At 39.1% G+C, this 21,928-nt stretch overlaps 2 protein-coding genes across 3 annotated transcripts; one reads left to right on the forward strand and one right to left on the reverse strand.

Annotated features, from left to right (window-relative positions):
- Window positions 1–1,375: 1,375 nt before the first annotated feature.
- On the reverse strand, window positions 1,376–17,792 carry LOC108654788 (sodium-dependent neutral amino acid transporter B(0)AT3). Of its 2 annotated transcripts, XM_018106331.3 has the most exons (10): window positions 17,423–17,791; window positions 10,231–10,550; window positions 8,645–8,877; window positions 8,004–8,581; window positions 7,169–7,316; window positions 6,115–6,476; window positions 5,886–6,048; window positions 5,614–5,817; window positions 5,217–5,285; window positions 4,116–5,079 (listed from the first exon to the last, which is right to left on the reverse strand). In XM_018106331.3, the coding sequence occupies exons 2-10, from the start codon at window positions 10,496–10,498 to the stop codon at window positions 5,074–5,076; spliced, it is 2,031 nt and encodes a 676-aa protein (XP_017961820.1). In that variant the 5' UTR covers window positions 10,499–10,550; window positions 17,423–17,791; the 3' UTR covers window positions 4,116–5,073. The 2 variants fall into 2 exon arrangements, with proteins under 2 accessions (XP_017961818.1, XP_017961820.1); XM_018106329.3 differs by lacking the exons at window positions 4,116–5,079; window positions 5,217–5,285 and adding an exon at window positions 1,376–4,033 and having other exon boundaries at window positions 17,423–17,792.
- A 906-nt stretch (window positions 17,793–18,698) lies between these two features.
- Window positions 18,699–21,283, forward strand: LOC108655115 (E3 ubiquitin-protein ligase RNF25). Its single transcript, XM_018106829.3, has 3 exons — window positions 18,699–18,849; window positions 18,938–19,009; window positions 19,077–21,283. Exons 1-3 carry the CDS (start codon window positions 18,842–18,844, stop codon window positions 20,164–20,166), a joined length of 1,170 nt encoding a protein of 389 aa, XP_017962318.1. The 5' UTR covers window positions 18,699–18,841; the 3' UTR covers window positions 20,167–21,283.
- The last annotated feature ends 645 nt before the right edge of the window (window positions 21,284–21,928 follow it).

Consider the following 21,928-nt stretch of genomic DNA (forward strand, 5'->3'; position numbering starts at 1 on the left):
TGATTTTGCATACCCAGCAAAATGAGTCAAAGAGAGGGTATATTGTTGTAGCTGCTTATGAAAGAACTCCCAGCGATACGATGTGTCCACCGAAAAAAATTCTATTATGCTTTATACAATTTATATGAAAGGATGTATCTATCTTTTTATCTAACAAAAACTAAACAATAAAGTAATTTTGTGAAGTAATTGGCACCCACACGATTTATCTAACTATTATATTCAGCGTTCGACTTACAAAGGGCATATTCCTTACACCCTATAGTTTGTTACTTGAAGTTTCCCAAAAAGAATATTGGTCTCTCATTTTTAAGAGCATATGAAAGCGGTTTGTGCTGGAATCGTTTCCAACTGTTTAAATTAAATGTAGAGAACCTGTTGAGCGTTCACTAAAATAATCAATGCACATTTATTGGCGATATTCCGTTTTATATGTTGAATATTACAAATTTTTATTTTCCTTGTTTGCAGACGTAAGGTAGCGTAACAATATACCCTCTAATATGCAGGTTTAAGACATTTAAAATATCATTAAAAATCAGGCTTAACTATTTTTATGATCAGTTAGCTGTTTTTTTTTTTCTTTTCGCTCTCTGTAAAACTCATCGATGAGAAAAATGGAGTTCCACAAGTTAGGCACAGGGCATGGGCTAGTCTACATGATATTTAACATATATAATTTGCCTACCGTCGGCGTACGACCAGCTTATCAATTGATCAGTATCGACACGATTATTATTGTTATTCTCGCTTGCAATATGGAATTCTTCGGCTGCCCCAATGTCACATTTAATGGTGTTTTTAATTAAAATTTCTACCATGAGAGCGCCTCCATTGGCTGAACTATGGTCCCACACGCTGCACTTGTATAATGAGCTGTTAACCTGAGAGCCATAGAGAAAGAGACACGCAAGGAGAGAGAGGCAATCAGTTAGAGTCAAAAAGAGAAAGAGAAGAAGTAGATTGCTCATGACTTATCAAATGCTGATTTTGCAGCACTGCAAAAAACCAACTCAGCCAAACCGAAACTTGAACCCTGGCGATAAGCCTAATCTGCGCATGAGAATTTCTTTCAGCTTTTGGCTTGTGAGAATTATAAAAACAAATTATAATAAAAAACAAAAACAATTAATTGCAGCGAATGGAGCGTAATATGTCCATAAAAGACATTATGATGACCCAGTAGAACGAATTCACATTTTGTAATGTCTGTGTACAAAACAGATCAGAATAACCAAATATATATATATATATATATGTATGTATATGTATATTATATATAATACCCTCCAATTCAACGTTGATTGAAAAATAATTCAAAGTCTTGTTGGTTTTTGCTCTTTTTCTTGAACTTAACGCACTATTTATTTATTTATATATATCTTTATTTAATCATAATTACCTGCGTATATCATAATAATGTTTCACATAAGTAATTTCACTTTACGTTTTAAATACAATCAAATTTACACGAGTCCATGTTCTTTGCATGCATACATATACACATACACATACATATGTATATGCAATATGCACGTATAAATATATATATATGGTTTAGTCCCCTTAAGCACTACGACAATAATTGATATACAATATATGTATATATGTCTATATAATATATTTATAGTATGTTTGAGTTAAGAATTAGTTGTGAATTAACTATACAATAAGATTTTGGTAACTATTTGGTTTCGGTTAACGGTTTGCGAGGATATGATCTGATGGCTCTTAACTGCTTCAATATAATTTGTATTTCGTATTCCATATCTTTCTTTTTTTTTTTTTTTTTTTTGCTGTGGAGCGTTATACGTTTATAACACTTATGAGTACCTTATCTGTAAATCATTCAAATTGGATATTTCTGGGCTCTAAGTGTGTCAACAAATTTCATATATTAAGCTATACATATCTATATTTAGATATATATGAGCTTTTCCTTAACTCAGCTGAATGCTTCCTCTGCTCTAGTTCTTTGCTTATCAACTAACTCAACTAACTCGCAAAGGTACATTAATCGAACTCTTAGATGGCTTTACCATCCCGCTACGATTTATACAGACTGCAAAAGGAAATTGGTGTACTGTTCTATTTGGTTTATGTAATTTTGAAAAATCTCTCTTCGAAAAATTGTAAATCATAAAAAATCTCTGTAAAAAGTTGCGCTTCCTTCGAAGTCCAGTTCTGTCCAGTTCGTCATCATATCATAAGTATTCTCTATTTTTATATTTTGTATGCTTATTGTCTTCAACGTTTGCCTTTTACGAGTACTGAAAATGTCCGTGTCTTCCTTCCTATTTTTGATTATTCTTATGTTGCTTGATCCGAAATCGCTTCTTTTTAATCATTTTCCTTTTGATTATATGGGTTCTGTGGATTGTTTGGTAATAAAAACCTGTTGCAGTGGTTTTGCGGAAACCGAATTTGGAATAGGATTATGTGTGTGTGTGTGCTTTCTATTTTTTTTTTTTTTTGATCTGCTAGAGTGAACTTAGGTGAGGGATTGATTAGATCTGAACCGGTCAGATCAGAGAGCTTAATACCATCTTAAAATTATTCATATATAATTATTTATAACGTTTATTTTTCATTCGTAATTCTTCGATCTCTTGTAATAGAATTTTACAACGACTAAAACTATTCACAGCAGTTATTTTTTGTATGTAAGAAAATACTTCCAGTGTATGTATGAATGCGTAGGCAGCAAATATTCAAAATTAAATAAATTGAGGTTAAGTAGAAGCAAGTGGCTGTAGACAGTGTAGACTAACATTCGAGGATATTATTTAGAATATCACACATGCTATGCTTCATTATTTTTTTCTTTTTTTAGTTTTTTGGTTTACTTTCTGTTTTGCTTGTCAGTTAGTATGTTTAGTATATATTTGGTATTTCTTTTAAGTATTTCTTTCTATTTGCAGTCAACAACTGAACTAGTGTTTTCATAAATATTTCAACTTGATTAACTTATCGTTCACATTTCAATGAATTCATATTATTAATACAATACTTTTGCATATATACATATACATGTAAATCTTCGTATATTTCATTCGTGTAGAGCTAAACTGAATATATTGTTTGTTTCTTGTTTTCAGTATTGGGCATGATAAGTTGAACTTGAAACTGAATGCTACTAGGTAAATAAAAGATAATGAGTTAAACTCTTGGAAATGCGATTGGTTAAAAGTTTCTTTGGGATTACACTACGAAAAGCGTTTAGCAATTAAAAGTCCTCAAGGCTAGGCAGGGTATACAACTGGGTTATATATTGTATATATAATATATATTTTGGGATTAATAAAGTTAACAGTTAACGCCTAAAAACAGTTTTCAACTAAATGCTACGGAAACGGAAATGGATTAAGATTATATATGTGTTTTTTGTTACTCTCTTCAATAACCCGTTTTTAGTTCAATTGTAGCTCATTGTACATAGTTTAGTTGTGTGTAAGAGTGTGTTTGTGTGTGAGTGTGGGTATTAAAATATTGTTTTAACAATTTCGGGTTTACATATTTCTTAAACTGTTATATAATATTTTATCTTATGTTACCTTTCTCTTAATCCTAAGTTTCTTTAAATATAAATTTTGTTAAAATACTTAGTGTAAACATATAAATGGTTTTTTGCGCTATCTTCGCAGTATACATATATATTTTTAGCATATTGCCAAAAAATATACACATATGTATGTATGTATATGCATACATATATTATATATGCATATTTTTATAGGTATCTCTTTGACTTGAACCCTACACTTGAAAGGTTCGGCTTACCCTGGCCACACTTGTTTATCTACACATCGTAGGCGTCCTTCTTGTAGTTTTGCTTTCTGCTAGTTGGCACATTTAGATGATTGCCGCCCATTTTTTTAAGGGGCGTGGCTGCATTAATTGTTGTCGAGCGCATCATCATCATACGCATAGTCATGGGCTTATCCTCCTCGTCTTCGTCGGAGAAATCACTCTGGGTTTTCACATGACCGCCCAATGCGGGCCCACTAAAGTCATTCTCGTCATCTTCGTCCTCCTATTGCAAAGACAATATATTATTAAATATGTCAACCACAGCATATCCTATAATAAAAATATATCTATAAATAACAAATATATTCATGTTCAGCTTATTTGTTATTAAACACAAAACAGATGGACACGCGGCGTATGCGCAATATCACAAAGCTACAAGCCGACGGCAAAAGCTCTCGTTAACAACCGACAGAGGGCGCCGCATGCAGCGCCCACAGCGACAGTTTTCGTTGCTAAGAAACCATAACAGAAATTTAATAAAAATATATATTACACACTTGATTCAACACAAATACAAAAACAACAATAAAACAAGAGAACAAATTTTGAAGTAATAGTAACAACAAGTTATTTTGTTGTCTTGGATATTTACTTTACCTTCTGGAATTGCAATTCAGAACCGTCTTCTAGCCAATCGAAAGTATTGTTTCTTTGTTTATGCTACAGCCCTAGGTCTAAACATTGAGCTTCTAGGTGAGCGTTACGGGTATAAACTTTAGTTTATAAATATTTAGCTTAATTCGTAAACATTGCACTAAACTAGTTTGCTGGTAAATAATTGTAATTGTTCTTTCTCGGTTTCAATTTTGAAGTTATGTTTTGTTTTTGTTCTTTGTAAAGAAGGCGCTGACGAGTACTTGTTATCGAAGTTAATCGCTTGTTGTTTATCAAACTCTATTACATTTAAATGGCATTGCGATTGTTTTTGTTTTCTTTTTTCTTTTTTTTTTTTAATTTATCTTTTGCTACTGTTAAGTTTTGGCTGTGCGTCTTTAAAAGTATTCATAGTTTACTTAGTGGCGAATGCGGATCGGTTCGGATTGTTACGTAATGTGAGTGCGGCTTTTGTTTTTGTAGGGTATTTGTAGTCAGGCAGACGGCGCGTGAAATTTATCCTCACAGCGTGGGTGTCAGGCGTTACTGTTTGTCAATTCTTTTCATCTTAGTTCTTTTATTTTTTTATTTTTGTGGGAGGCTACTTTTTGAGTTAGTTAAGTTTAAGGTTAGGTATCTTGTTGGATGTGTTTAGTACTTCAGTTTCTAGTTCTGTAGAATATACAATATGACACAGAGGAGAAAGAGAAAGAGAGAACAGAGTCGAGAATTGTGTGATTAGCAGATTGTTGGGGAGCGTGTGTTGTACTGGATAGATTGTTTTGCGGATAGGTAAACGAACAACTTACTTCAAAGTCTCCAATTGTGAAGCGTGTGGCCGCTAATAAATCTTGCGGTGGCATATCCGGACTCAAATTCTGAACGACATTAAGCGCGTGAAGGATGTAAGTTTGTTTTCGATCATTTTTTGTATTTAATTTTTTTTTTTTTTTTTTTTTTTTTTGGAAAAGCGGTATTAATCAGATAGAGAAACAAGCGTAAATGTGTGGGATGAGTCGTTTGGTGAGAGAAAGACACAATTAGTTACATTTATAGTACGATAGAGAGTTAGATAGAGACACTATCTTAGCTTAAGGTCTTATCAAAACAAACACAACAAATAACTTGGACCAAAAGTTAGATACAAGTACTTTGCAAAACTAAAGAGGTTCTCAAAATCAAAACATTCAACCAGCTGCTACTCACGTCGTCATCGTTGTCAATCATTTCCTTAGTTGAGGCGGTTGTCTCATTGCGCCTGATGGAGCCTTGGTGTATGTCCAGATCCACTTTGAGGCACTGGAAGCTGCGCATGAGGAACACAATGGGCATGGGCAATACACCAGCCAAGATCATGGCGAGGGCAATGCCCATGACCCAGTTCGGATAATCCTTCTGTTCAACAATACCCTAACAAAGACCAAAAAACAAACATATTTAGTATGCCAACAAAAATGCTCAGATGCGCCTCTTTATACCTTTTCGGCATTCCAGGCACCGTATGTCGGATTGCGAATGACCATAAAGACTATGGAGGAGACCAAAATGCAGACCATGATAACCGGACCAATATAGCGCCAGGTCATCTGCCAGTAAACTCCGGGTCTATAGCCTGTCATCTGATAGATGTCCTCGGTGAAGCTGTATAAACATATAAGAATATTTTATAGCTGTGTATATGTATGGGCTATATAAGGAATTGCGTACCGCTCATGGCCATAGATAAATATGACTGCTATCATTTCCATTAGGGCGACTACAACCAAGCCAATTGTACCGGCAAAAGAATCAAACATCTTGAGCCAATATTCACCGGCACCTGTGCAGAAGATGAAACCGACAATAAAGCAGAATAGACATACCACACCAGTGACATGTTGTTTCTTAACCCGCTTGATGATGTCTATGTCGAACAACGTGCACAGCATCCCCTCAAGAATGCCAATCTGTGAGCCCAGCCCAAGCGACAGTAGCATGGTGAAGAACAGCACCGCCCAGAACGGTGCGCCCGGCAGCTCCACAATAGCCTGAGTGAAGACAATGAATGCCAAGCCGGTGCCTTCCGCGGCCTGTGAAATTAGCAATTGAATTTATTTCAACTAGACATAAATATCGGAAAGTGAATTGGTTTATGAAAGCAGATAGTCGTATAACTAAGTTTACATGTAAATCAAAGTGTCTGTTGAATCATTGTTATCTTCATCACTGTCATTAGCATTATTATCAGCGATAGCTATCATCACTTTTATTACTACAATTATTTTGATTACCTTTTTACATAACTTTGTTATTTTATCGTTGTTTCATTCATCATCACCATCATCATTATTACAATGCAAAAGATCATCATTATTTTCACTATCGCAATTAATGATACTATGTTCATTAGATATATTTTACCAACTGATAGAGTTATCAAAAATAATTGAATATACAATACAATTTGGACGTAGGTGACTTTTTAGTATAATCGATAAAACGCAGTGGGAATCGCGTCTTAAGAAATAATCATGATAGATTTGTATGTAATAAAGGCAAATGAATCGAAAAAAAATAAGAATTTATATTGACACATAAATTATGCATGGAAAATGCTTCTATTGTCTAATTTCCGATTTATTAAGCTAATGGATTCGAAAAAAAAAAAACTGATTGCTCAATTTGTGATGGATCATAATAAGAGACTTCAACTTCAAATAGCAATATTTACTCATGTGATACTAGATTATATATTTATATTATATTTTATTAAAGTACTTACGTTGTCCAGCTCCTTGGACAGGCTGCACTCACTGAGATGCAGTGCATCGAGTTCGGTTCCATTGATCTTTTGCATGACTGCCTCGTATTCCTCGCTGGAGGCATTCTTGAAGGGCAACAGCGCATGCTTAACTAATATGTCCGTGTTGCTATAAATAAAGAGCGAGTTATTGGATAGCCAGCTCAAATCGGTTACAATCAGCATTGTAGACAATGGCTCGATACCTGGGCGCCACCTACTCAAATGGGCCATGCAAATAGCTCAAGAGCAATTGTCAATAATGCAAGGGACGGGCAAGCTGGCGGCGGGGACACAATGCAAAAACCTGTGCAGCGCCCATTAATTGAAACAAATTGACAAACAGACGGACCTGCTGGACGAACGGACGGACGAGCGCGTATCGATTGGTATATCAATGAATAAATAACAAAGAGAATGATGGGCAAAGCCGCTATCCAATGCGGTTACAACTGGTTGATGAACGAGTACACAGACTGACTGACTGACTGACTGACTAACTGACTGGCTGGCTGATGGACTGAATTATCAACTGTGTGACCCACCCAATGTGAATCGTTGAAGCGTGCTGTTGAACTTGCAATGACCTGACCCCAGCTCAATAAAGTAGAAGTAGAATAGAGAAGATACTCTTTACTCTTTAAATTAGATGTAAGTGAACTCTTACACTTGTGACATAAGCTTCGAGTGCATATCGAAGTATGAACTCTCACTGAAATTATCATGTGGGGTTACAGTAATCAAAAACACAATGCTAATGGCTGTATACCCTCTATTGTGCTGGACTTTGTATTGGGTACAAATTGTATGCACTCACCTGGCCACACAGCGATCCACGTTGACGGTGGCCTTGAAGCCGAGAATAGCAAAGATGACGACACTCGCGTAGATGGCAGTGACTGCATTGCAGACAGACACCAGCAGCACGTCTCGGACGCAGTTGTTCTTGGGCGTATTGTAGCTGCCGAAGGCAATCAGCGAGCCGAAGGCTAAGCCAAACGAGTAAAATACCTGCGTGGCCGCGTCGAGCCAGACTGTCGGCTCCAGCAGTTTCTCCACCTTCGGCGTATACATGTGCATTAGTCCGGCGCCGGCTCCGCGCAGCGTGATGCCGCGTATGAAGAAGATGGTCAGCACAATGTAGGGGAAGAGCGAGGTGAAGTAGACCACTTTGCCGGAGCTCTGGATGCCCTTCATCACAATGAAAAAGACGATGGTCCACGAGAGCAGCAAGCAGAGGACGATCCACCACTTCAGGCCGCCGGGCTCATCCATCGAGGGAGCCGCATCCAAGGTGGTTCTATACCAGAAATATGTGGTCTCCGAAGACTTCGCGCACTCCTCCAGCTCAAACCCAGTGCCATTAGTGGGACAAGTCGACCAAGGCAGCGGATACTAAGCAAGCAAGGAGAGAATATTACAGAGCTGCAGATAGACTAGACTGGATTAGAGACTCACTCGAAAACTATTAAACAGATAATAGAAGACCCACGTGATGATCACGTTGTAGTACAACGCCACGAACAGCGTCACAATGCACGAGGAGATGCCGATGCCGCCCAGCCAGGGATGTATGGTATTCCACACGCCCAGAGCGCCCAGGCGCATGCGCTGTCCCATGCCCAGCTCGATGAGGAAGAGCGGTATGCCCTCCAATACTAACATGATCATAAAGGGTATCAGAAATGCGCCTGCAACATATGGAAAGACAAGAGCTCATCGATTCACATTTCACATTTGGCATTTTATTGATATTTATTGTTTTGTTTATATGCTGGGTATATGTAGAAAATATTGCGGGCTCTGGTTCAGGTGAGTGCATTTCCTATTCGTTGCATTTACTTGTTGCTTCATTTGCCTTTTGTCTCGTTCGTAATTGAATTAGAAGCGTGTGGGATTTAAGCTTGGAATGTGTCTTTCAATAAAAATGCGTTGTTTGGCACGAGGCGCTCCGGTCTAACCCGCCTCACAAAAAAGAAAAGCCCCCAATTAAGCTCTTCCGGCAGGCGCACAAATTATATGCAAATAACCCTTGCCCTTCAACCCCATCAGAGCCCATCAGAGCCCCAGCCGAACCACTCATTCGCCCATTCGAAAGCTCTGCAATTAGTTCGCATTAAATCTCATAATGTTATTGTTGCGCATTTGATTAGCCTTAGCAGACACACGATATCGGTTTGTATGTAAATAACAGCCAGGAGCGGAGCTAGCAGTGACCAGGGCCCAAAAGACTAATTTGATTTGTGAGAGGGGGCTCAAATGGGTTTGCGGTTTTATTTGGAATAGCTGTAGATAAATGCTGATTGAGAAATTTTTATGAATTTTCTAAAAAAAAAACAATTAATGTTTAACTTGCAGTGAAAACCTTTAAAGTAATTCAAGTATCTTTTACTCAATCCACAAGTTATATACAATTTCTTATTTCTCGTAATAGGAAGCCTCGATTAACAGTAACGAATAGGAAGCCGTAATTCAACCTTGTAGACGGAAATACTTTGAAGCTTACAATACAGTTTTAAGTCAATTCCGCTACAGTAGAATCCGACTTTAACGTCATTATACCCGGAAGTCGCTAAGCCCATTAAGATTTCTAAGATAAGTTTGTCTGGGGCCCAGAATTTTCGTCCCAATGATCGTACAGACGCTTGAAGCGGAGTCAATATAGTCGGATTCTACTGTACTCTCTTTGCCTTTGTGTTTAAGGAACATGCGCCAAATGGCAGAACAATTTTGCTCCGCTCCTGCGGCCAACGACTGCACCCAATATCGAGCAGCTGCAGCGAAAGTAATTAGCTTTATCAACGGCGAACAGGTGACGATTGGCTTTCGCTGGGAGTGGAACTGCGATTGTGATTGTAATTGGAACTCCCCGAGGTATTTGTCCGCTATCAGCGGGTTGCCAAGTGCACCCATTGAGTGGCACACGTTTTTTATTAGTGAAAAGCGTTGCACATTTTTGGTCGTTCGTCGACCGAGTGTTATTAGAGAGACTTCTGGGTAATACGATAGACTCTTCAATTTGAGCATTAGGTACTACTACTCACCGCCGCCGTTCTGCTGGCAGAGGTACGGGAAGCGCCATATGTTGCCCAGGCCCACGGAATAGCCAATGATGCTGAGAAAGAACTGCATCTTGCCACTCCAGGCCGCGCGGTCTGGCTCGCCAGGTATATCCACCGATTGCACCGAATTGCGCTGCGGTGCAGTGAGGACAATGGTCACCCCATGGGTGCCGTCGCCCCGCGCTCTCGTGTTCAGTGGCGCCATTTCGTGGCCGTTTCGCGGTGCATCAATGATTTTGGTGGCAGCCATCAACGTTGGCAATTAACTCTATGTCTTGGCCTTTCCAACGAACCGCCGACGTCTGCAAGGACAACAAAGGGAAAAGCAATACAATTAGTCTCTCTGTAGCAAGCTGCCAGTTTACGTGCTTTACGGTCGCACAGCTGAGCTGGAATAAACCGCGAGTGCTCAGTCTCTAAAGAATTGTGTGCCGCTTGACATATGGCCAGGCGAGTGCGCTGTTGCATGTGCCACAGTCTAAGAGTCGAGCCCAATCACACTTATTATACCCTGTAGTCAGGAAAATATAAAGCTATGCAGAAGCTTGTGCCTGTCATAAATTTGTTTAATAGATGCAATCAACTCTGGGCATGCCATGCATACCCTGTTCAAACTCTGAAGCCAAAGCGTGTCTTCATCTTTATTGGCACAAGGATTATTTAATGTTGAAAATTAAAAAGAAATTAGTAAACTGATGATGGTTACTTACTTAAACTGTATTAACCTGCATCTTAAGCTTTAGCAAGAAGTGCATTTCAATGAATATTTTAAACTCCCATGCATCATGCATCGTAGAAAACAATTACCATTACTTAATTACAATAAATTCTTATGAACTTTTTTTTATATATATAATATTTTTGATATATTCATATAAAATCCTGCATTCCTACAGAATTTATTTAAACCATCTTTAATAATGTATATATATAAAGTAATTAAATAAGGAAGATAACATAAGCTTGGACAGCTTTGGCCAGGGCATAGACTAGTCAATACCTCTAACATTCATATACGCTCATATAGCTCTCTCTCTCTCTCTCTATCTCTCTCTCCAACTCACTCATACTGTCCGTCTCTTACTGTGGCACAAACATACACACAGCATGCAACTCTTTGAGGACATTCTGGCTGTTTGATCAATAAGTTACCCAGAGTTTTCTCTGAGAGTGTGCGTGTGTATAAGTTAGTTTGTGTGTGTGTGTGTGTGTCTGTGTTAGTTACTCATGAATTTTATATGGAAATCTGTTATTGCTTGCCATTTTTTGGTTCGTCCTTGAGCTGTGCTTTCAAGTGGCCTGGCGCGTGGGCGTCTCTACCTACCGACGCTTAACTCAATTTGCGACCCAACTGCTAGTCCATTAAGCAAATTTCCTTTTTGCTGTGCAATTTATGCGCCAACTTGTGTACTTAAATTTATTAACTAACTTAGTTAAGCTAAGTAGCTGGAACTTTTTTTGCTGGCAAACATTTCTTATTGTCTACAGCCAAAGCTCAAATGTCAACAGTTTTCCATGGAAAGGTCACAGCTAATTAAACGGCACTGGCACACATACAGTGCTATTACCTCTGTTGCTGTGTGTGTGTGTGTGTGCTTGTGACACAGTTTGAGAGTCACTGCTGCAAGTTCATGCCCTGCCATTAGCCCAAAACTGCACTCAAAACATATAAGCCCCAAACTCAACCAAACAAACTGTGGCAGAAGGTCGTAGCTAATTAAACAAAAAGCAAAGGGAACACGCACACACACACACACAAACACAGACAGACACAAACACACATATATATAATTATATGTGTACATGAGTATATGTATGTATGTATACAAACATACATATCCACAGCTGTGTCTATGTAATGTGTGCTATTTACTTGGAGGCTCGTCTCGCCTGCTGACGTAGTAAAAATTGTCGCCAGCGGAAGTCCAAGCCATGCGGAAGCAAAAGCACCAAAGAAAGATACAGAGAGAGAAACAACGAGAGAGCGAGAAAGAGAGAGGGAGAAGGTGGCAAACAGCCGTAAGAGAGTGGCAGAGCGTACACGGTGTGGGTGTGAGCGTGGATATGTGTGTAAGCAGCTGTGCAGCAAGAAGCAGCAGGCGCAACTGCTGCACAAATGAAAGAGAAACTCACCACAAAAGACAGAGACAGGGAGGGTACGGACTGATGAGAGCGAGCGAGCTAGAGTACGTTGAAAGCTAAGCGAAAAGCTTTTATTTTGGCGTCCTGCAGCGACAGCCGCTTCATTGATGCCAAATGCGCCTAGATGTGGGCTCTGTGTGTCTGTGTGGGTGTGCGACTGTATATATGTATATAAAATAAATGTATGTGCGTGTGAGTGTGTAAGTGTTGGCACTTCTTTGCTGTGTCCAACTTTGCGTATACGTAATGCGCTATGACGTCTTTGGCTGCCTTAAGCAAACAACCAGCAGCAATTGCGTATTTGGAGGAGGTTCCGATAGACCCATAAAGAGGAACGACTTGCCCCTAATTGTAATAAATTATAATTATTCATAATTGTAAATGCTTAAATCAAGTGCTGCAGAAAAAAACAACAAACGCAAAATAACAACAAAGTCAAGATGATTTTGCATTGAAAATGATTTCTTTGCTTTGAGCAAACACCCTTGACCTAGTGCAAACAAATGCTGTTGTTACAGCAGTTGTTGTTGTTGTTAGTGTTATTACAGCTGCTGTTATTGTTTTTGTTGTTCTCATTATTATTGTTAAAGCCCCGCTGTCTGTTCTGTCCCGGCCTTTCTATCCTTTTCACTCTCTGTTGGTTACACAATCCCACTTGTGTTACGTAAAGCTGAACGCAAAAATAAACGTCCTGCAATAGCGCTGAGCGCCGAGGCTGGCCATTGTTGTTGACTGATTTAGCTATTGTTGTCGTTGGCTTGCTGAGATTTCTACGTCGCAGTTTGTTTTTGTTTTTTTTTTTCAAGCCACCTGGCAGCGGGCTCACTCCTCGAGCACGCCCGACCGGCGTTTTTTCTAAATAAAGCTTAAGCTGTCAACTAGTTACTATTCGCAGGACACGTCTGGCCCTGGCCCTGTCACCGCCAAGCTATGCAGCTATCTACATATATATGTGTGTGTATGTGTGTCTGTGTGGATGTGCTTTAGCCCCTAAGCGGTGTGCAAAAGAATGCTTAAACAATTTTCATAGGAAATTGCTCAATAATACACTATGGCTCAAATCGTTTTTATTGGCACTCGGGCAGGCTGAGGGCCTAGCCTGGCAATAGGCACACTCAAATATACATATATACATATACATATACATATATATATATATATAAATATATATATATATATGTATATATATATATATATACTCCATTCATATACTCCATATCAAGCTGTATATATCAGTATGCAGATATCCTGCTGAAGTTCAATTATATAACAAACAAAATGCAAACAGATTCACCAAACTCAAATAGCACAGCGAGCTCTTCCCCAAGACAGAAATACATTTTAAATGAATGGAAATATACCAGCGTGTAACCCCTAAAACAACTATACCTATGTATACCTTTTACACACACATACACACACATACACACACACACTCACTCACACTCAGGGCAAAAAAAGCTTGCCATTTGGCATTTGTGTTGGTGTCTTTTTTGGTGCGGCTCAACTTGAAAACCAGAATAAAGGACGATTTGAAATTGCGTCGTGCCAAATATTATATTAAAAACAAGAAAGCGTGCTGTTGACAAGTAAAGCTCGACTAGCGGATGCCCTGTAGATAGTAAACATAAAAAAGTAAATGAAATATAAACCTCTTTATAAGAATTAAAATAAAAGGAATATAAATAAATAGAATTACAGCTCTCTTAATATTGAATATATTATATTTTAAAGACAGTTATTCAATGTATTATTTATAAATAGTCCCACATAGGAAGTATGCTTTCCACTTTTTTTTTTTTTTTTTTTTTTTTTTTTGATAACATACAGAAATATCAGTACGAAATTTTCTACCTTTTCAAAGGAAAGGATATCTGATTAAAACCTTATAATAATTATTCGTGGTCTATATATCTAGTAGTAGTCTAGAATATTTCAATACCAAAAACATATTTATTTGCTTGTATATTAAATATATTAAATGCAGCAATATAATTAAATAAATAATATATAATAAATATATTATTATTATCATTAGTTTATTTGTATTTATATTTCTTTTTTATTTTATATTGATTATGATTCTAAATATTTTACCTTCTATGACAAACCTACTTTCCTCATATTATTTTCTTGACTACAGGGTATTTAAACTTCAACCCTCTTTCAGCTTTTCAAAGCACGTAGGGCACTCGCGGGGTTGCTTTAATGCTATTGTTGCTGGCTCCGTCAGGTTTAAAGCACACCGATAGACACACTCTCTCTCACACACACACATGTATCAAAAATTTTTGGATAGGAAGGGACGTCAGATGTGGCACACGGGGGAGCCTGAGTGCATATGACATGGCGTGTTTGTCAGAGCAAATCGATAAGTGAATTGAGGCAACCGATAGGGCTATGAGCATGAGGGAGACGGCGGTAGATAGCGAGAGCGAGACAGTGTTAGGGTCTTAACTATTTTACATAAATCATGTAGTTTGATTGCCTATAAAATGCATTCAATTCATGCAATCGATTTGCGCATTTTTTATGGCTTTTTTCGAATTTGTAATTGCTTCCAGAGCGCGCACCGCGGCGTCGCTGCGTCGCTGCGTCGCTGTTGCACTTGTAAACACCGCCAATGCATGTAAATAGTTGCACATTTCCGAGCTATTTTTGGATTCGACATATTTTGGCATTTGCGCGGGTTAGCTGGCGGCACTTTTTCAAAATTGCTTCACTCAAATGTAGCAAAACGTTTCATTTGGCCTTTGCTCTTGAAAATATATTCACTCTGCTGGGATTGTGCAGTCGGTCGAGCATTGCACATATATATGTATAGTTCTATTATATATGTATAGTTCTATTAAGATGACCTCTAAAGAAGTCAAGGGAAATGCTTGCTTTACACGCTTAAGATTTCAATTAGATTTAGATATAATCTTACCATTTATATATGGCAAAATTTGTTAGCTAGAATACGTCTATAGTCTAATCTGATAAGTTATTTACCTAGGAAATCGAACTGAGTTCTGCTCTAAGCGTTTTCCTATGTACAATACTTTGTTTTAGATTATATTTATAGTAATTTAGTATGTTCCAAATAATGTTTATGTTTAAATTGAAAAGTAAGCAATAACAAAATTAACAACCTTCTCCTACTATGTATAAAAAGAGTATTCCATCCCAATGAGAGGTTTTCACTTGTTCTGGTCTAACAATGAAAGTAATTCATTTGGCGCCGAAAATCTACGCCATATACATATATACATATAATATATAGTCGATGGTAAAATTCAAGTGCAGCATCCCTAACCTTGCCTCCTGCTGCTGCCTGCCGTCTCTCTTGCGCTCTTTCTGTTTCTGGCCTTGATTGTTACATTTGGCTTCCTGGAAATCCGCGTTAGTCTCTGTCTGTCCATAGACTGGACTGGGCTGGGCTGGACTGTGCTGGACTGGACTGGTTGGAGCCACATGGCACTGCTTAAACTACTTTGAGTTTAGCTTTAGCTGCTTCACTCAATGGTTTTGTATTTCATTATTGTTTATACATCCTAACCTTGTCAGAATTCTTATATAAACACTTGCAGCTGATGTGGCTGTGGCTCAGCTGTTGGGAACATGGAAAGTTTTCACCGAGTATTAGATAGATGCTTCTTTTTAATATTATTAGAGCGACGTACTAAAAATATGAAACTTAATTTTTCAGAATAAAGGTTTTATTTAAAGCCGACTTCTCATCATGAATAAGCAATTAGCTAAGCTTGTTGAGCCTGACAAACTACTAAAATGTTAAAGAGATATTAAATATCAAATAGACAGCTAGTCGTTGAGCTATTGAAGTAATGGTAACATAAGTTGGATGAAGCTCAGCTGTTTCTCGTTTTAAACCGATTTCCTGCGATTCCATGGAAACCTTTCATTATCCGACACTCAAAAGCAGCTGATATATGCGAGACAAGGCTGCTATGTAAAAAGAAACTTAATCAATAGAATTATGGTGAGATATATGTAAGTAAAAGCGATTCATCACACCGTCAAATGCCTTGGGAAATGCCAAAAACTAAATAGCCAATGCCTTATATAGCGCCAGGCACTTTCGCTCTCGCTCTGTCAGAGGCAGTGAGAGCGAGAAGGAGGAGCCAGGTCTAAAATGCAATCAGCCAAGCACAAAGTTCACTTTCGTATGCTCTTTTTTTTCTTTGATATTTTTGTTGGCATCGACTGGGGCAAACATGAGGATGCGGCTGAGGCTGTGTATCTAAGAGGAAGGGCGATTTGTCGTGAGTGTGAGCTTTTCACTTATATTCCACATTTTTGGGCAGAACAACCCCCAGCCAATGCCATTGCCAGCCTCAATGCAATTTCCCTTTACCACATCACGCAAATGAGAGAAAGAGAGAAGGCATGAGAGAGAGAGAGAGAAAAGGTGCAAGAGAGGAACAGATTGGGTAAGGGAGAATGTGAGAGGTGTGAATGGATGAGCAGACGTGAAAAGCTTGTGGTATGAAAATGAAAAGTATTCGAATGCATTTTCATGCATGGCAAATATTTATGTTTATGACTTAAAAGGCGACTGACGCCCACTCAAATGGCGATTAGATAAATAAATAAATATGATGTATAAGTTGACATTTATGAAATTGACGTAGCTGCTGCAACACGTGCTGTTACCGTTGAGACATAAACTTGACTCGATTTTTAATGTTTCGCTTCGAAATTAATACAAATAAAATAAAATAGAAAGAAAAAACCAGCGACGTGCATGCAAATATTTGCTGATTACTCAAATTGTATTTTTGGAAGCTCTTTGTATGCAAATATTTAAATACTCGTAGTGTAAAAGCAAAGACAATTCGACCAAAGCACGTGCATCCCTTTTGCTTATATCAACATACATATACACACACGTCAATGTATGTGTCTATGCGTGTCTTTGCTCGCATGTGCTGCGTGCGCAGGACACGTCAGGATACGAGTGCTTCGAAATGCTATGCGCTATTTCATCTGTGCTTCATTCTTTCACTTCTTTTTCCATGCGACAACGTACCAAACTTTGGGTTGGCTTAGCTTCTGGGTTTTGGGGCGGATTTTGCCTCGCGCAGGACACGTATCGCTTTATTAGCCTCGCTGGCCAAATTCTTTGGCAACTCGTGGAATTTAATGCACACAACAAACACACTCAGGGGAATTCCAACACCTTTTTTCGTAACCAAGCAAAATTTACGTTAAATTCTCTTTTGCTTGGGATTTCATTTATTTTTATTTAATTTACTTATTTATTTATTTTTTATTTATTTTCCCGTAGTTTGTGTAAATTTTAACGACCGTCGCTTTGTGCTTTCCGTTGTAAACTGATTTTTCGCTTGGCGCCGAGTACCGAAAATGCTGCCAGTGCCATTTAATTGCGACTGCTCTGGGGTGCGATATGCACTTCATTCGATTTCATTTCCATTCCCGCATTCGATAGCCGAGAGTGGTGAAAAGCGCGCGAGCACACATTGTCACCACAAGAACCACCAGACCCACCACCGCAAGCACCACCATCACCTAACAAATGGGAATTGACGCACACAATCGGCGTAGGACTCTGCTATGGAAATTTTTCAGTTCTAAAATTATATTGGGTAGCGCATTAAAATGCTTAAGCCCAAAAAAGCACACACATAGACAGAGGTTAGCTTTTGATGTGCATGTGTAAGTGACTGTGAGTGTATGTGTATGAGTGTTAGAGGGCAAGCAACACAAGGGAATGCCACCAGTGTCCTTTATTAGTGCGCAGCATAAAAGAAAGAGAAATCACGAACTGGAAAGAGAACGAGTGAGCATAAGTGTATGAAATCCTCATAGTAATTGCACTATTCTATACAACTATTATAATAGTTAATTCATATTAAATAATAATCAGAGTAACTATTATTTTAATAATTAATTGCAGGTTGAGAGAATCGCAACGGCATTAGATCATAAATAATGATTAAGTGAGTTGTAAGCAAAAATATATCTCCAAATGTTTATTAAACATTTTAATATCATTTAATTTTATCTAACATAAACGAATATGCATACATTTTTATAGATCCTTTTTAATGTTGAGCATGATGTATTTATGTATTTATTACGTGAATATTTTGCAAATTAGCAAATTTTTAAATCTGTACGCTTTATTTCTAAATTTGGCGCGTTATTAAACATGCATGCAGCCCTAACAGCTATCGCTCTGTAAAGACAGCTTATTCAAACAGACTGTTAATGGGCCCAATACTGTTAGCTACTTCACACTAGATGGCGCACCTCAGAGCGGCACTGCTCATGTCAACGCTTGAAGAGAATGGCCTCGTGTTTACGCTGCGCTGCGATTGCCTCATTCTAGTTGTTGTTGTCAGGCGCAAAATTTCTGTCTCAATCGATTTTTTATTATATATTTAAGGAAAATAGCATTTAAAGGCATAGGCAAAAAACAGTGAATATGGACAGGTAAGCAGGCACACTAGCATAGTAATGTAATGCTCATACTTTTGAGAAAACAACGTGATTGATTTTCTTTTGCACTTCTCACTTGCAGTTTGCTAGATGAGGAATTGGAGTCGCTAGAGGCGATTCTCATGGACGATGTGCGCATTGTGCGAGGTGCCAGGTAGGTCTCCGTACTGTTGAAGCTCCTCTATATGCTGTATATACTAATACTACTGGTAATTGTTTAGTGGCGCTGTGGACGCGATCGAGACAACGGTGCTACCACTCACGGGCGAGGAGGATGAGCAGCAATATATTTGTGTGACGCTCCAGGTGCGGCCCCCAGCTGGCTATCCGGATGTGAGTCCTGAGTTTAAGCTGCTGCGTCCCCGTGGATTGGACGATGCTCGGCTAGAGGCCATACGCAGTGCGTGTGATGCAAAGATCAAGGAGTCCCTCGGTCAGCCCGTTGTGTTCGATCTGATTGATGTGGTGCGCGAGCACTTGACCGGCAGCAATTTGCCCAGTGGTCAGTGCGTCATCTGCCTGTATGGCTTCAGCGAGGGCGACGAGTTCACACGCACCGAGTGCTTCCATTACCTACACAGCTATTGCTTGGCCCGGCATTTGAATGCGATGCGCCGCACCTACCAGGAGGAGTTCGATAAGCTGCCCGCTTGGCAGCAAAAGACTGCCGATCCCTTTCAGGCTCTGTGTCCCGTCTGTCGCGAGCACATACGCGACGAATCAGATAGCTTGAAGTGCGCGATGCCGCCTTCTGAGCTGGAAAATGCTCCCGATTTCGAAGTCACTCAAGAACTGCGGCAAATGCAGCAGCACATGTCGCAGCTCTATCTGCAGCAGAAGAGCCGCGGCGCCATAATCGACGTCGAGGCTGAGGCTGGCAATGTCATAGCCATCGAAACGGAGGAGGATGTGCGTCGGCGTCGACGTCGCGAAGAGGCCGAAGCAGCAAAGAAGCTGGCCGGCACATCAGACCCGGCAAACGGCGCAGGAGCGCAGGCCAAGCCCGTGGTTAGCAGCTTTGCTCCTGTAGTGCAGGACACACAGCGCGTGCTGCCGGAGCCGACAAACAACAACTATCAGCATCACAATCGTCGACATTATCGCGGCGGTCGGCGGCATCATCATCACAATCATCATCACCACCATCATCATCGAGGCGAGGCAGCTCAGGGCTCTGGCACAGCAGCTGGCGGAACTGGAGGAGGTGGAAGTGGTGGACCTGCTGCTCCTGGCGGAGCTGGCAGCGGCGCCAGCTCTGCAGGCGGCAAACAGCCAAAGGCACAAACTGCCGGCAGCGGCCATGCCAGGTGACAGTGGCGCAGCACCTGGATGCTGCATCTAAGGATTCCAAACGAAACTAAGGACGCAGCCCTGATGCTAACAATGCCAGTGCCACGGCTGTTGCCCCTGCTGCCGCTTACCCTTCTGCCGCCCTGCTGCTAATATACAACAACAACATGCATAACATTTCGCCCCATACTTCAAGTCCCGCTCCTAAGCTTTAGTCCATCAATTTTAATGTTTGATTTTTGTATTATCTTGGTTTTCTGTGCAACACTCGATTTCTGTGAAAGATTGAGCCAGACCTTTGGCTCAACTCCTGATTGATTACTTTATTGATTGATTGTCTGAGCCAGAGTCAGCTCCTGATTGATTGATCAATTGAATTATGTTTAGTTTAGCTGTATGGCAAGCGTGGTTTAGCGAATTTCAATTGATCTACGAATCTATATGTATATTTATGTATTTAGTTTTATCTTAGATATGTATATCTATATTTGTACTTGTAATGGCTTACAAAAGACTTGCTGCAATTATTATTGCTAGCGATATTATTAGGGGGTTCTGTTGTAATGGGTGATAATTATTAGCAGCACCGACTGGCAGCGCTGGCGTTGACGTACACTCACACACACACATAGATACAAACACACACACATAGAAAAACTTACACACACACTTTGATATTTACTACAACGCATAAACTGCAATTCGCACTTGAAACTTAAGCATAAATGTTAAACTCGTAACTCTTCCCCCATCTTTCATTATTTCCTGAGGCAGCAATCAGCACAAAAGACAACAGAATAAGACGATGTTGAAATGAAAAGACAGCCGTCAGGCACAATATCTGTAGTTGTAGGCATGCCCTCCTATTAGCAGCGCCATTCTAGTCAGCTTTAGATGACAGAACCGAGAAATTACAAATCATAGCACTAACTAGCAACCATATAGATGTATACGTTTGCATTCATATATTTAAATGTCTAATTAATTAAATGTTTATGTGTAAAACAAGAAGGCAAAATCGAAAAACATGCAATTCATGTAACGAATACTACGAATACCAAAATTCAATGTGTCAAAAACAAAAATACAAATACAAAGCTCTCATAATGAAATAAAATAAATTCAGTTCCATAATAAATATGTTGTGTGCTTTATTTAATTTTATTGACATTCATTAATTTATGCGCTGATTGGTTTTTTATAGGGCTTACAAAATCCTATCTCTTCAATAGAACTATCAAAAATTTCTCAGTCCGACGATTTTGCCGTTTTTCATAAAAATTCAATTGAAGCAGAAGAAACAAAAATCAGTTAATTAATTATTCAGTGAAAGCTGCAAATGATTTCGGAAATCAACAGAAAAACAAGTAAGAAGGCTCTAGTCGAGACTGCTCGACTAGGAGATACCCTGAACCCTTCAAGCTGATATTCTTATCATTCTGCACTTCTTTTATGCACGCACACATACATACATATGCACCCACCCTCACGCGCCCGCGCTCTGCTAACTGCGCAGTAAGCAGCGACTGCGCTTGGGCTGCACTGCAGTGTGTGTGTATGAGAATTTACTTGGTGAATTACTTCTTTTGTAAACACACGATCCTAATGAAATTTTCAGGGCGTAATTATATGGTCAAAATGTGTATACATTCCAAAGCACAAGTCTCTAGTACTTTAAATACGTTTTTTACAAATTGGGTGCGAAGAGGGCGTGGTATCCCAAATCTGTTGATTACAAAATGTTTGTATTCATCATACGTATATACACAGTAAATCTATTCAA

Source organism: Drosophila navojoa, chromosome 5 (assembly GCF_054131105.1).
Source record: "Drosophila navojoa isolate 15081-1374.11 chromosome 5, UAZ_NAV_1.0, whole genome shotgun sequence".
NCBI lineage: Eukaryota > Metazoa > Arthropoda > Insecta > Diptera > Drosophilidae > Drosophila > Drosophila navojoa.